The 15241-nt window shown below is 44.1% G+C and overlaps 1 protein-coding gene across 4 annotated transcripts in view; it reads left to right on the forward strand.

Moving 5' to 3' along the window:
* The window catches only part of CLSTN2 (calsyntenin 2), an 846150-nt gene that overhangs the window by 804776 nt on the left and 26133 nt on the right, over positions 1–15241 (forward strand). For all 4 annotated transcript variants that reach the window (XM_019478714.2, XM_019478713.2, XM_059730939.1 and 1 more), the window contains 3 exons: positions 5239–5405; positions 11523–11671; positions 12857–13080. In XM_019478714.2, the coding sequence (XP_019334259.1) occupies positions 5239–5405; positions 11523–11671; positions 12857–13080 (540 nt within the window). The remainder of the gene's footprint in view (positions 1–5238; positions 5406–11522; positions 11672–12856; positions 13081–15241) is intronic.

A 15241-nucleotide genomic window follows, 5' to 3' on the forward strand; every position in this document is an offset into this window, starting at 1 on the left:
CCTGTTGAGGTCCCTTCCAACCCTAATTTTCTATGATTCTGTGAAATTCAGCTAAGTAGTGCTTTCACTCGAGGTAGCTCAGGGTCAGCAAGCTTTAACATCAAAGTACTGTTTAGCTACTCTCAGTTGGATTGCTCCAGCATTGTGTTGTGGTCTTAGTACACTGTCTGTTAAACTAGGAGGTAAGCTAGTTGAAGTGCAGTAATTTGTGTGTACTAAACTAACCACTTGTTTCTGTGACCATAAGTCCCAGAAATGTACCCGGACAATCTTCACTAATTAAAAGACCCAGTTTAATAGCTCCAGTTTTCTTCATGCGTGGATGTCAACATTTTAATTATTCACCACTAAAATAGTACTACCCTTTAACACACCTAAGATGCATATTAACCTGCCAACATACTGGATTGACTGTATTATTTCAACACATCTCATAGTTACACTACACTTCTGGCTATAATTTATGATGTTGCTTATTGATTTCTGAAACTCTGTTTGATTTGAATCCTGAGAAACTCTCTCTATTCCTTCACATGTGTGTGGCAGTTGGTTAAGTAGCTCAATGAGATCTCAAAACAGTTAGCATGTTTGGGAGCTAAAGGCAGAGTATTTATAGAGGAAGGACCTCAGTGCTGAAGATATCTGTGTAGGGGGACCTTGGGGTCATGATCATGTAAAATGGCAAGAGGTGAAATCAGTGAGGTCATGGGTCAGATCCTGTCCACCTTTAACTGAATGTGTGCTGGGGGTAAAAGTTATTACGCACATGTTGTGTAATAGCTTTGTGGCTTATTCCTTGTTTTATCAGTCTTTTAATTGCATTAATGTATGGCTGATTTAATACTTACATGATTGCTCATGTCTTAAGTCTAACATCTGCCAGAGGCCTTAGTTCCACAAAGATGAATTCCATTGACTTCCAGAACATACTGCTAACCCCATCTTTTTCTCTTGTCCTCACTTTTGTTTGCAGGTGCAAGGTAAGGAAACACTCTTGGTACTTTCTGGTTAAGATAAACTTCTGGGCAAAGTCTACTTTTAATTAATATTGTATACCAAATCTTCCATCAGTTCTTCTTTTTTTTTGTCAAAGAAATGCATATTCCCAGTGATAATTATAATGGAAATATATTCACAACAATGGGAAAACATATACCCTACAAATAAATATATTTTTCTTCAAGATATTCTAAAATCCATGTTCAACCTATGCCAGCATAAAATGGTTTCCAAAATCTGCCAACATTTCATGTTTAAAAATGGGCCAAAAGTTTTTTATTCACATACTGTTATATTCTCTGGAATTTTCTGTATGCTGTTTCAACCCAGAGGAAATTATTGAAGCCAGTTTGTAAGGCCCTGAAAATAGGAGTTTAAAACAATGGAAATGCTGGCAGAATCTTAAATACTTGGCACATCTACACATGCAATTAATGCTATATGGGTTTACTGTGTAATCAATTACTGCACAGTAAACCGCCCTGGGCAAGCATATACACGTGCAGCCATTTGGGAGCAGATTTGCTCCTCGTGACACTCGCCTGCTCCAGGCCTCCCCTGGCCCTGGTCTGCCCCTCTGCAACATGCAGGGAGAGCTGGAGGCTCCAGCCACAGCTGCCTGGGGCCAATGCCACTCTTTGAAAAGCAGCCCTGCATGGTGCTCCCTGGGCACCTGCATTTCTGGCCAGGAACAGTTTGCAGTGTGTTGGCACAGCCCTCACCAACTCTGTTGCCAGACCCTGTGCCTACTATGCAATAGGTACTCCGCCTCCAGGCTCTGGGAACAACAACCCATGCCCTGGGCTCCTGCTTGCCACCCTGCTTACTGTGTTTTGCTGCTGTGGCAACCACCACCTGGTCCACGTTTGTCTTGGCCCTGCCTGCCCCTCTGTTCTGCATAGCCATGTAACCAGGCTCATCACTGCATCTGATGCCTTCTGCCCCCACACTGTTGCCACTCAGGCCCTGGGCTGCTGCCTGAACCTCAGCAGGGATGCCAATGACATGCACATAGATGCCATCACCGGTGCCATACATGAGCTTCTGGGGTTCCTGTGGGCCTGCCAAGCAATCCAGGACTGGTGGATGCACATCATTCAGTGCACCTGGGATGATGAGCAGTGGCTAGAATCATTCTGGATGATCCAGGCCACCTTCCAGGAGCTCATCAACAAGCTCCGCCTGCACCTGGAGTGACAGGCTACCACCATGCGGCTGCCTCCCCCACCTGTTCACAGAGACTTGGATGCTGACCATGCCCACCAGCCTGCGCTATGTTGGCCACCTCTTCAGTGTAGGCAAGGCAACCACCAGGGAGGACATCCTGGAGGTCTGTGGCACCCTCCAGAACATGCTGGGGCACACCGTGCTCCAGTTCCATGACACCTTGGAGCTGGTGGTGGGGTTCCAAGCCCTGGGTTTCCCCCAATGTATCAGGTCCCTGAACGAGACCCACATGTTTGTCACCTGCCTGCTCCATAGAGATCGCCCCTACTAAAGCCAGCAGGCTTTCATTCTGTCATGCTGTAGGCTGTCATTGACCCCCAGGGTGCCTTCACCAACATGAGCACCATCTGGGCTGGCAGCACCTACAATCCCTGCATCTTTCAGAACTCTGCCCTGCCAGCCTCAGTGAAGAAAGGGCACTTTACACCAGGGGTGCTGGACCTCCAGTTCAGTGAAATGGTGGTCCCACCCCCTCCTCATCAGGGAACCCACCTACCCTGGCTCATGTGGCCCTACACCAGCCAGCTGAATCCCCTCCAGGCACATTGCAACACCTGGGCCAGACCTCCTAGCCACAGGAGGTGCTGCTGCACTTCAGCCCAAGCCCACTAGGGAGCTTGTGGCTGGGCAGTGGGTGGCTGCCAGGGGGCAGGCAGTGCTAGGATTGTGGGCAGGGCAGTGGGAAGGGTGAAGGTGACCACCAGGGCTAGTATGGTGTACAGCATGGTGGCCTCTCTCTGAATGCTCGGTCCTCCTGGTTCCTCTCCTGGTATCTCTGCTACTTGCGCATAATGTCCTCCACATGCCAGACCTGCAAGTCCACCAGCTATTCCTCTGCCACAGTGACCAGCCAGGCCAGCAACAGGGTTTGGTCCTGGGTCCACCACTGCTAGAGCCAGTACATGGTGAAAGTGAAGGTGCATCTCCACACACAGCTGGTGCATTTCCCCTGTATCCAGCTGCTGGTCCTGCAGAACCAGGAGAAAGAGGCTGTTTGTGAGAGTTTGCAACATTTCTGATATAACGTGCACTATACCAGGGGGCTGTGTGCTGCCTGGCTTCAGATCAGGGGTCATGTGCACATAGGTGCCAAAAGACAATGGTAGGTAGGTCGGCCATTGGATGAGCCCCCCATCCCCGTTCATTCTACAGGGGCAGGTGGGCTGCTGGGTGCTAGCTGCAGGCAGCCTACCTTCCCCAGCCCCTTCCCAGGCTAGGACAGGTCTGACTTCTGGCAGCACCTGCTGCAGGTACTCCAGACCCCCTATCCCCCTTCTCCTCCTGCAGGTCAAGCAGTGTCCTCTCTTGCCACCAGGCCCATGGCACCCAGGCTCAGGTGGCAAGGGGCTTTCAGCCAACTGCTATGCAGAGCTGGTTGTACCCCAGCCCTTCCCCCAGGGTGCCACCAGAGCAGCGCCTCCCCCCCACCCCAATGCATACCCTGCACCCTGAGCATGCCCCTGGTGCGAGTGTCCTGGGTGCACTGCAATGAGCTGTTTGCACAGACTGAGGGGTGCCTGACCCACTACACCCAGCTGCCGCTGATTGCCATGGTGCCCCAGGTGCACCTGAAACCTTGGCACAGGACCCTGAGCTTCAATGGTACAGTGGGTAAGCCCAGGCTTCCCCACAATGTTTGCTGCCCCCTAGAAGGGTATATGTGGCTATGCTATGCATCTCTGCCCCCCACAGCTGAGGACAACATTGTTGCCAGCATCGACATGTTTCTTCGCATGTGAGTGGCCCTTGCCTGCATAGCCGAGCAGGTACTGGCTGCTCAATAACATTTTGCACTGCACCTTCTGCCTCCATGCGCTGTGGGGGAGAAACTCCAGCAGCCATGAGGGAGTTCATCCAGGTCAAGTGAGGAGGAGGGCAGGGGCAGGGGCAGAAGCAAGGAGAGGAGGGTCCTCCTCCCAATGTGGGGCTTGCCAGGTGGGTGTGGAAGGCATACCTGGCAGCCTGAGTCTATTCCTGCTGGCTGCAAAGACATGCAGCTCCCAGTGGTGTCTTGGGCTGCAGGGCCACAGTGCCTGGCTGGCCAAGCAGGGCCCCCCCTCTGGGGAGAGACTGGAGTTGTTGAGGGCAGGTGGTGACATGCCCGGGCTGGCTTCTGGGTGGGGCTGCACACCTGGAGCTGGTGGGGCAGGCGCTTGCCTGGACTGCTAGAGCTGCTGGATGATGCTGGGGTACAGACTGGGGTGGGACATACTCTTGGTGTCCTGAGGGGCCCTCCCCTGGTGACAACTTACTGCCACTGGCAGGCTGTGTGGAGGCTTCAGCAGGATGGCTGTGCTGGAGAACGTGGTATGGCTGTGCCATGAACACCAGGATGTGATCCAGTTGCCATATAAAAGGCATGGTTCTGCAGGTAGCCCCTGACCAGCAGTTGTGGTCAGTGACATGGACTCACTGCTCCTGCAAGGCCTTGACCTTTATGCGGCACTGGCGTGCTGAACAGTCATGCCCGTGCTCTGCATGTGGCCCATCAGGACCTCATAGATGTGGGCATTAGCACACTCGCCCCACGTGACCTGGCTCTGGACCTCGGCCTTGCCCCACAGTGCAGTGAGGTCTGTGGTCTCATCCTAGGACCAGTTGAGCCCCCAGGACATGATGTGTGGCACCAAGGATGACACCAGTGTGGCTCCCTCTATGGCTCATCAGTGGCTGTGGGTGAGAGCAGACAGTAAACTAACTGACTGCATAGTAGGCACCTGTACGTGTAGACGGTGATGTCTTACTGTGCAATTAGTCTATTATGTGGTGAAACATCTCATGTAGATGTACCCACCATGAAGTTTCTAAATTCCATCGCAACAATACATAAAACCTATTCTAGTTAGGATTCTGTTCGCTCAGTCACAGTACCTGGCATAAGGTTAAAATAATTTGATTACAGCAGATATCAGATCTGCAATTGTACATTATAACATTGTAAGCTCACTTATTAGAAAAATCTGTATTTGTATTTGTGTTAATTATAATATTTTTTTATTTCCTCTCTTGCAGGAGGTGAAGTCACTAAACCAAGATTTGCTCAGTATTTCCATGGCAGTCTTGCCAGCCTCACTATCCGGCCAGGCAAAATTGAGAGTCAGAAAGTGATTTCCTGTTTGCAGGCCTGCAAGGAAGGTCTAGATATTAATTCTCTTGAGAGTCTTGGCCAAGGAATAAAGGTGAGAGATGAACTGACATCATCTTTGATAAAATTTAGAGCTGATTTATGAACTGGAGAGCCCAAGGTGGAGTACACAAAGTACAGATGTACTCCCAGAAGCAATGTGATTTCCCATAAAGTCATGCAAAAAAAAAAGTGTAACAGGAGAAGAACTATGACACTGCCAAGGAAAGTGTTCCCATTATTTCAAAGATGTACACTTACAAAGTAAGGTGCCACAGGTATTTCATATTCCCTAGGAAGTGCCAGGTCATGCTGTCCATGCCCTGTTTTGGCACCATTTACAGCAACAGACATGTTTGCAGAGACTGTTATATTTTATTGAGTTTTGACCTGAAGTAGCTTTAAAGTAGCAGAAAATATAAAGTAACAGTGGAATACGTTTCATTTGATGGCAACTCTGAAAACAGGGGCTATATGTTCTGACTGTGACATTCAAAATATATTCCACCAGGAAAACTACATTATGATCTCATTAAGGTGGAACAATTACATATGAAAAAAATCAGAAAATGCTGCAATTTAACTTCTATGGATTAACTTAACTATTTCCATTTTGCACGTGCCTTGCAGTATAAGCTTTAAAACATGATCATGTTAGTACTGCAGAAATACAACACTATATAAGGAGTGACATTCTGGTCAGTGACAAAATTTCTGACTTCAGGAAGGCAAAAATATCACATAGCTCTTTTCAGAATGACCCACTCCTTCTATTGATAGATGTGTTAGATGATGGATATTCTCTTATCCCAACTGTAAATTTTAATAATCTTGTCACTATTCAAGTAATGTATACTTTTTTTTTCAATCAGCTATGTAATTTTCCTAGGGTGCATTTCAAGGAAAGGGACAACTAACTAGAAGTAAGCTGTTTTGTGGCACAGCTAAACACTGTACAGCCTTTCTTAGGAACAATGTGTGGAATGAAACACTTAAGAAAGCAGGTGATGTAGTTGTAAAACTAAGTGGCCTGCATGTGGCAACAACTTATAATTATTACTTGCTGTTGTAATACTTAAGGTAGAATCAGTTGTGCAATCACAGTTCACTGTTTTTTGTCAGGTAAATTACTATGGTTTCTGGTGTGTACCAACAGTACATAGACCTGTGAGGTGTCATGCAAATACATATAGAAATAATTTTTATTAATGATTTCCATATTTACAGACAAGAAACAGAATTTGACATTTCTAATTTAAATTTAGGGCCAGATTTTGAAAAATGTAGTCATAATTACTATCAGTATTAGACATATTGATTCCAATGGGAGTGTCCATTGGTGTAATACCCAACTTGAGTAATTGTTTCAGGAGCTAAAGTGCCCACATATTAAATGCTGCATTGTCTTTAAACATCATAAATGTCAGGATTGTCTGGCTGTGTGTTATGTCATTTTGTGTCCTTTTTTGATAAGACATATTTCATGGCCCCTCGTTTTTGTGGCATTAGCCTTTAAATAGGGAAAGCAATCTATTTCTATGTCTTAATTTTATTATAGTAAGAACATTATTAATGATTTCACTGGACTACTATCGTAGCAATGCAGAACATTTTAATGACATACTTGTTAGGAAAGTCCTTTAACAAAGACTGTGCATGTAGCTTAAGGCTCTTCTGCAGAAAACCCTACTTGCTACTATATGGATGTCTATAAATATACATGCACACCAGAAATAGCAAGGCCCAAATGTACATATTCTAAATCAGCCTGTATTTGGCTTATAGTTACTAAAAATGCACTTAAAGTCATTGCCCTGCTAGGCTAAGTACAGACAGTCAAGAAGCCCAAGAGTGAATCGATTCAATCTTTGCAGATTTCTCAAAACTGCATAGATTGAACTAATAAGCGAGTGAACTGATGTTCACTTTTCAAACAGAAAAAGCAGCCAGACCCCTGCAGTGGCTCATACCAGTACAGGGTGGTCAGGATGGGGAGAGAATAGAGCACATGTCCCAGCCTGCTGGCCAATGTAGAGAGACAGGAGCTGACCAATTTCCCCAGCCACACCCCCTCCTCAGCCTCTGGGCCAGTTGAAGAAGGCATGGGGGGAAAACCCACCCCTTTGGCCCAACTCTGGACCCCCAGCCAGGAGCAGCCCAGCATGGGGGAATAGGGAGGGTCTGACCTGGGGGCTTTACTCTGCCTGCCTGGAGCCCAGGATGTGGCTGGAGTCTTCCAGCCAGGCCCCCTTCTCAGCCTCCATGTTGGCTGGGGGAAGGTGTGGGGGGGAGGGGAAGCCTGCAGTGAGGACTGGGGGCTAGAGAGGGGCTGGAGTCTCCTAGCCATGCAACCTTCTCAGCCTCCCTGCCAGCTGAGGGGACAGTGGAGAGAAGCCCAAACTGGGCTTGACTCTGCCCCCCAGAGCCAGGAGCCATGCTCCGTCCTTAGGCTTGGGGTTCTCTGAGGGTAGCTGGAGATAGGAGTCCACAGCAGGGGGCTTGGCTCTGCCCCTGAAAGCTGGGAGCAGGGCTGGAGTCCCCTAGCAACACCACCTTCTCAGCCTCTGGCTAGCTGAGGGTGAAGGGGAAGCCTACCTTGGTTCCTCTCCAAGAGCCATGCCCCCACCTCAGCCCCTGGACTGAATGGGGGGAGCGGGGGGCTGCAGCAGGTGGCTTGGCTCCACTATGCCCCCCTGCCCTGGGAGCTAGGGTGGGGCTGGAGTCCCCTAGCTAGACCTCCTTCTCAGCTGCCAGGCTGGCTGATGGGAGGGGTGGGGGGCTTGGTCTGCTTCCTAGAGTCAAGAGCCACACTCCCTCTTCAGGCTCCAAGCTGCCTGATGGTGGGGGAAGGGGGCAGAAGCCTGCACTGGGGCTTGACTCTTCCCCAAGAGCTGGGAGTCATGCCCCCCCCATCAGTTGGTCTGGAGGCTGAGAAGCAGGAATGACTAGGGGACTCCAGCCCTGCTCCTGGCTTTGTGGGGGGGGGGGGGAGGCAGAGCCAAGTCCTGGTTTAGTTTTTCCCATCCCCTTCCCTCAACCAGCCCAGAGGCTGAGAAGGGGACATAGCTAGGGGACTCCAGCCCTTCTCCCAGCTCTGAGAAGCAGAGCCAAGGCCCCCAGTGTGGACTTTCTCCCCATCCCTCAGCCAGCCTGGAGGCTGAGGTGTGGGTGTGGCTCTCAGATCCTGGTTTTGGGAGTGGACACAAGCCTTACTGTGGGCTTCTCCCCCCTCAGCTGGCCTGGGGGCTGAGAAGGGGGTGTGGCTGGGGGACTCCAGGCCTGCTCCCAGCTCTGAGGGTGCCGAGTCAAATCCCCTGCTGCAGGCTCTCCCTCCCACCCCGTCAGGCTGAGGAGGGGGCATGGTTCCTAGCTTCCAGCTCCTGGCTCTGGAGAGGTAGAGTCAAACCCCTGCTGAAATCTCCTGGCCCCTTTCCCCAGGCCAACAGGAGGGACAGGGCAGACCCTGCTTGCTGGAGCAGACAACAGAGCCCAGAGCTGCAAAGCATCCTGGGATGCTGGGGGGACTGTGAATTAACTTGAGACAGGAGGGGATCCGGGACAGTTCATAAACTGGTTTGACCTAAATCAGTTAAATCTAATACTATTTCCAACCAAGTTTATCTTAAACCATTTTCAGCCATTTTGAAAGTGCTTTAAGTGCACTGAATTTCTGTTGTTACAGGTTTAAATCAGTTTCTGATCATTGAAATCAGTATATATATAACTTCTGTCCCTAGCCCTACTGTTATTTTGAAATCTACAATATTACAACACCCTGTTGTTTTATAGGGATAGAAAAAACTCTCTTCAGTTTTACTTCCCACTGTTGCTCCAGCATGGGTCATTGGTTTTCTTAGTGGAACAGCAGTAGGTGAGAAAAATTAAGACAAGGGATTTTTTTCTCTCTTTTCACACACTGAATTCCATTTTTTATTTTTTTGCAGAATGATAGCAGGGGCTAGCTGTTTCTTTAAAGCTGCTTCTTTTCATTTTTTACTTTCCAGCCAGTCCAACAGAGTAATAGCAAAAAGCCAAAAATGAAAGAAGCAGTCAAAGATACACAAATGTTGGGTTTCCTAGTCAGCATGCCCATGGGAAGTACAAATAAAAGAGAGTGAGTTGGCATCTGACCTTGGACAGATATTAAATAAATAAACAAAGTAGAATAAATAAAATAAAATCTAAAATAAACAAAATTGATATCAGAGTTGCTGCATGCTACTGTCCACTGGTAGGTATAACATAGGTATTCGCATGGCACTTCATAGATTTCATACATGTTAGGGCTGGGAGGGACCTCATGAGATCATTGAGTCCAGTCCCCTGCCCAAAGGGCAGGAAGTCAGCTGGTGTCAGATGACCTCAGCAAGATGAGCATCCATGTGTTTCTTAAACGTATGCAGAGTAGGTGCTTGCACCACTTCTGGGGGGAGTCTATTCCCCACCATGCCTGGGGGGAGTCTATTCTTCTTATCTCACATTAGGTAAATCTAACCATATAGTAATACGAACAGGAGTGTCAGCCAGTTACTTTGGACTCTGAATCAAGCTGCTGTGTATCTGCCTAGGAAATAATATTTTAACACAATATTAATAACACAATATTTCTTACAGTATGGTTTTGGTATTTCTGCTCTTTTCTGCAGACTAATTTTCATATATCCACAGTACCTCTCAGAGATACTGTCCACATTGTTGCTATTTTTAGCCTATTTTTTTAATGAGAAAGAAAAAGGGGGCTAGACTAGGGCATTCTCTAGTCCCTTTGGCAGCCTTCCAGGTGTTCTGGCAGCTGAGGTATTAAGTTAACTAGCTAGGTTGAGTTAATTCTCTATTATTACTACCCTAAAAAAGCTAAAAAAGTATGATATGCATGACCATGCCTACATTCTTTTGTAAAAAAAAACAAAACAAAACCCTCTTAAATGTTGCATGATCTGTATGCACAAGGCTTGAACCTTTTTCTCTGTTCTACTCATCTGAAGGCTTATTCTGCCTCTCATCTCCATATTCCATTTAATCTTTATCTTTTAACATTATTTTCTCATAGTGTGCAGATACTTGTGTTGTATATAATATAAAACATGTTCACATAATCAACAGTCTTCGTTGTGGGGGAACACCATGGAATGAAAGTGCATTTATTGTACATTTCCTTATGTTTTATGTAACACAAGCAATAAGATGTAAATTTAGGGATTGATATGGTTTTCCAGTAAGTTGTATTTCTATGTGACACAAATGGTTTGTTGAACCGATTAATAGGCATATTTCAAAAGGAGATTAACAACTACAAAAACCCAAAAAGAAGACAAACTTATTCGTCTCAGAAAATAATAGAATTTGAGTGAGTCCCAATGGTGGGAAAATGAATCGCTGTTTGCAGTTTGTATATAGATGGTGTCAGCAGGCTAGTGCCTTTCCACTTTCAGTGCTATAGACATAGGAGAGATCAGCAGGGCTACAAGGAAAAAGGTTGAATCTTTAAGACCTGTCAGCTCAGATGAGCATCTGTTTGTACCAAGGCAGAGCCCCAATATTAATAGTGGTATTTCCTATGGTCATAAGACAGGATGGGGAGAATCCTTTTGATTGTGATTGTGATTGACATTGATGGAGCTGTGGAAGGGAAAGTTTATAAAAAGCTCGATTTTTATAAAGCTTGGGAAAGCTTGGTTCATTTACAATGAAAAAATGTCTCAAAAGTTACCTGGAATAAAAACACACAAAAAATTTAAAAAAAAAGCAGGACAAACACCCTCATGGCATAACTCTGAAGTTAACGATTTTCTGCCATGAGTAAATTTGACCTAGAATATTTTGCAGTAATAATAATAATGGTGATGATGATGGTAAGTTGCATTTGTGAAATACAAAGTTGCAGTAATATGAGAAACTAGGTAAATAAGCTAGATTCAAAATACTTTGCCTGGCTTCTAATTTACTATACAGTTAATTATAGCAGTAATTATTAAGACGGGTGATTGAAGAGTATTTGGCTGGTACTTATTCCTAAAAGCAGTATATGTATACCTAACTAACAGTAGCTACTAACTAGTTTTTTTTTTAATTTTTATAATTCTAATGAGTCTCTTTGAGGAGTTCCCTAGCAAGGTGTTATTCTTTACTCTGCACCAGTTTTCTTATATACTAATTATGTGCATTTTCCTAGTATCACTTCAACCCTTCCCAGTCAGTCCTTGTCATGGAGGGAGATGATATTGAGAATATAAATCAAGCTCTCAGAAAGGTCTCATATATCAACTCTAGACAGTTCCCTACCGCAGGTGTACGGCGTCTTAAAGTCTCTTCTAAAGTCCAGTAAGTTGTATTAAATTAAGCTGATTATATCACTAATATTTATTAAATGAATTACTGTTTTCCTTTTGAAATATAAAAACTGAATTTTGATTCATAGATATAGATACATTATACAATTAAATTATGGACATTTACTTTTATGCTGAATTAATTTGAGGTTTTCTTATGATACTTTGCTTTCATGATACTGTTCTTATAAATGTAATTTAGCCGTGTACAATATGGAGCTTAAAACATTCAGTCTACTTTGACGCTTGAATGTGTTTATTATATAGCAACTGAATGTAAATATAATCCTTATTCCTTTTTCCCCAATTAAAGTATCTTCTGGCATACCTAGAGCTATGACTTTTAACCAGGCCTATTGTAATTAACAGAATATCCATCCAGGGTGTCAGTATCCCTAATGCTAGAAACATTCTTTCTGCTTGCTGCTGTCATAGTAGCATTGGAGCTATGGGCTTGTGGGCTAAATAAAAATGAATGTGTCCCACTGTTATCATTCCACTGTTATAATAAAACAATAACATTTTCACTTTGGCATAGCAAAAGACAAGTCTTTCATTTGTTGTAGATCCTGAACATCCATTGACTTCAACTGAAGTTGTGGGGTGCACATATGCAGCACTGAGCTAATGATGCATTCAGTTTAAATATATAGTTAGGCTCTTCATTCACATGTAACAAGATAGTCATATTATAAGCATTAACTTTCAACCTGATTACTTTTAGGTTTGCTAATATTAGTTGCTGTCTAAATAATTTTAACCATTGATGGCTTTGTTATATGCTGATTAACCATCTAAATGTTACCTACATACTGACCTTATTAGAGATAGCACTTGCCATCAGTATGTTGAACTATTCAAGAGTAATGAACTTTCTGTGTATGTGTGAAATTGGTAACTCAGAGGTGGTACTGTCACCACTAACACATGCAGATGGCTGCATGAGTTTAGAAAGATGTTCTGCTGGAGAAGAGTATGTCATAGACTGAGCAGGGTACAAAGGTAGTGAAAATAAGGATGGGGTGATGGGTATAAAAATTCATCAGCCAGGCACTGGATAGTGGAATTGTGCATAAAAAAACTGGGTTAGGGAGCCAAATCAGCTTGCTGTATAGCATATGCCTGTAATATATAAAAAAAAACAGTTCATGTGGTTAATGAATAATATATTTTTCAGATGTTTTGGTGAAGATGTCTGCATTAGTATCCCAGATATAGATGCCTATGTCATGGTGTTTCAGGCTAATGAGCCCAAGATTACAGTAAGTGGAATGGATCACTTTGCTAGACCAGCTACACAATTTGAAAGTGAGAGAGGTGTGACTCTGTTTCCAGACATCAGAATTGTCAGCACAGTCACCAAAACAGAACATCCTGTGGACTTTAAAGAAAATGATAGAGGTTTGTGGATTTGTTTTCAGCACTATTACTTCTATTGTAGTAGTACTTTAAGCAGGAATTAATGTCTTGTGTTAGGTATACAATACAAGCAAATTAAGAGTCCCTCTGCTAGAGCATTGACTGTCTAAGGCAGCATTTCCCAACCTTTTCCATCACATAGGCACACTTACATGAATAAAAAAAAATTGTGGCACACTGGACTTGAGCAGGGGAATGGCATGCGGCCAGACACAGAGCGGCGGGGGGGAGGGTGGTGCAGTGCTTGAATCATTGGCTGGAGCTATGCCCCCCACCTGATGCTGCTGTGGACAGACAGACAGTCAGAAGTGGGGGGTGTTCATGCCTGACAGCACACCACTGTGCTGTGGCACACCAGTTGGGAAACACTGGTCTAGGAGTCAGATAATTGTAGTGTTGTCCAAAGAAAAGATTTTTAGATACAAGGTTGGAGAGACCTTATCTGGGGCATGGTAGCAGAGTTCCAACAAAATCCACTAGCAAAAGTTTGTCAGACCTCTAAATGACTGTTCTTTTGGAGCAGTTCCCCTAAACCATTGGCAATCTTGTTTACATTTGCTTTTGAAAAGTGACCTCTCCTTATTGTGATGTAACATCAAATCTCATGACTTAGGGGGAAAGAGTGGATTCTATTCCTAGCTTTGCTACTGGCCTTGTGATTGAATCTGGACAAGTCATTTTACCTTCCTGTACGTCAGGGTTTGAATCTGTGAAATGGGATTAATATTATTGACCTCCTTTGTAAAGCATTTTAAAAAATTACAGATGAAAATAATTCTATAATAACCTATTACTATTATTAGCATTATCATGAATATTAATAGAAATATTAGTATTCAATGGTAGGTGAACTTCAGGAAATACAAGTAACGTGACTAAAATCCTCATTAAAAGGTCTGGCTTTGAGCTGTGGTTCTAAAATGTAATTCAAAAATAAATAACAGCTGAAGAATCCTTCTGAACAGCATGCATCAGACCAGTACAAGTAGCAACCATTCACACATCTTTAAGAAACGATGAATCCATTAATGTTTAGTAGGTTTAGGGGCATGGATTCCCTGAGGCCGTTTCTATAATAAACCTAATTATCAGTTGCCTTAAACTATGCCTGTGCTCTAAAAACCAGAAAGTATTTTATATCATAATGTGCACTTCATGTGGGCTAATGCATCAAAAAGTTACCTGTGTAGCAAAGAGAAGACCAATTCCTTCTGCATGTTAAGGATGCTGCTAATAAATAACTGCATATCCATGAACATTAACAACTTTTTAAAAGTCTCTTACATAAGAATCTAGGTAGCATCAGTTTAAGTTCTTGAATCGCTGAGTCCCAATGTTAACTTAATTTATCCATTGATTTGATCACTGCTAAATGTCTAAGCTTTGTTTTCAAATGTGACTAAGGGAGAGATTTTAAGGTTATGTAAGTTCTTGGGAATTAGGCACCTACACACCTGTAAAGTATGGGCCTGAGGCATTTTTGCAAGGTTGTTTTTAAGGAGTCCACAATTGTTATGTGTGTTTAAAGACAGATGGTTGAAGTATTTTTCAGCTGAAATGCTGCAATAATTGTGGGGAAAGATTCCATTTTTGCAAACAATATTCAATTATGCATAATTACTTTGTTACATGACTTGAATAATTCTTTCAGTCAACTTAGTTATTGCATGAGAGATTGAAGTACAGAGGCTATTATAAACATTGCTGTATGTAACCTGAGTTAATTTTTCACCGATATTAGAAAAGTTCATTAACATAATATTTAAAACTAGATCATCAGGTTCCGTAAAGATATATGTAGCATAGTTGAGGGGACTAAAGCAATGATGACTCAGTCCCATATGTGTTCCCATGATCCTGGGGACTGGTCAGGTCTCTGGTATGACTTAGAATAGCCTTAAAGTTATATGACTGAGTTAAGCTAGTTATGACTCACTATCCTAAATGCAAGAGAGGCTAAGGCAAAAGGTTCTTCTATTTTTGCCTCCTGCAAACATTCCCTGCAGTCAAAGCTTGGCAAGGGGTGACAAAAGTCATTGTCATTCTAGAAATTCATCTTATGTAAGGAGCATCCTTGGGCAGTCAGTTAAACAACCTTTCCAACCACTTTGTGCCAAGTGGACCAGAGAATTGAAATCTTAAA

This window comes from Alligator mississippiensis, chromosome 7 (genome assembly GCF_030867095.1).
Source record: "Alligator mississippiensis isolate rAllMis1 chromosome 7, rAllMis1, whole genome shotgun sequence".
NCBI classification, from domain to species: Eukaryota; Metazoa; Chordata; order Crocodylia; family Alligatoridae; genus Alligator; species Alligator mississippiensis.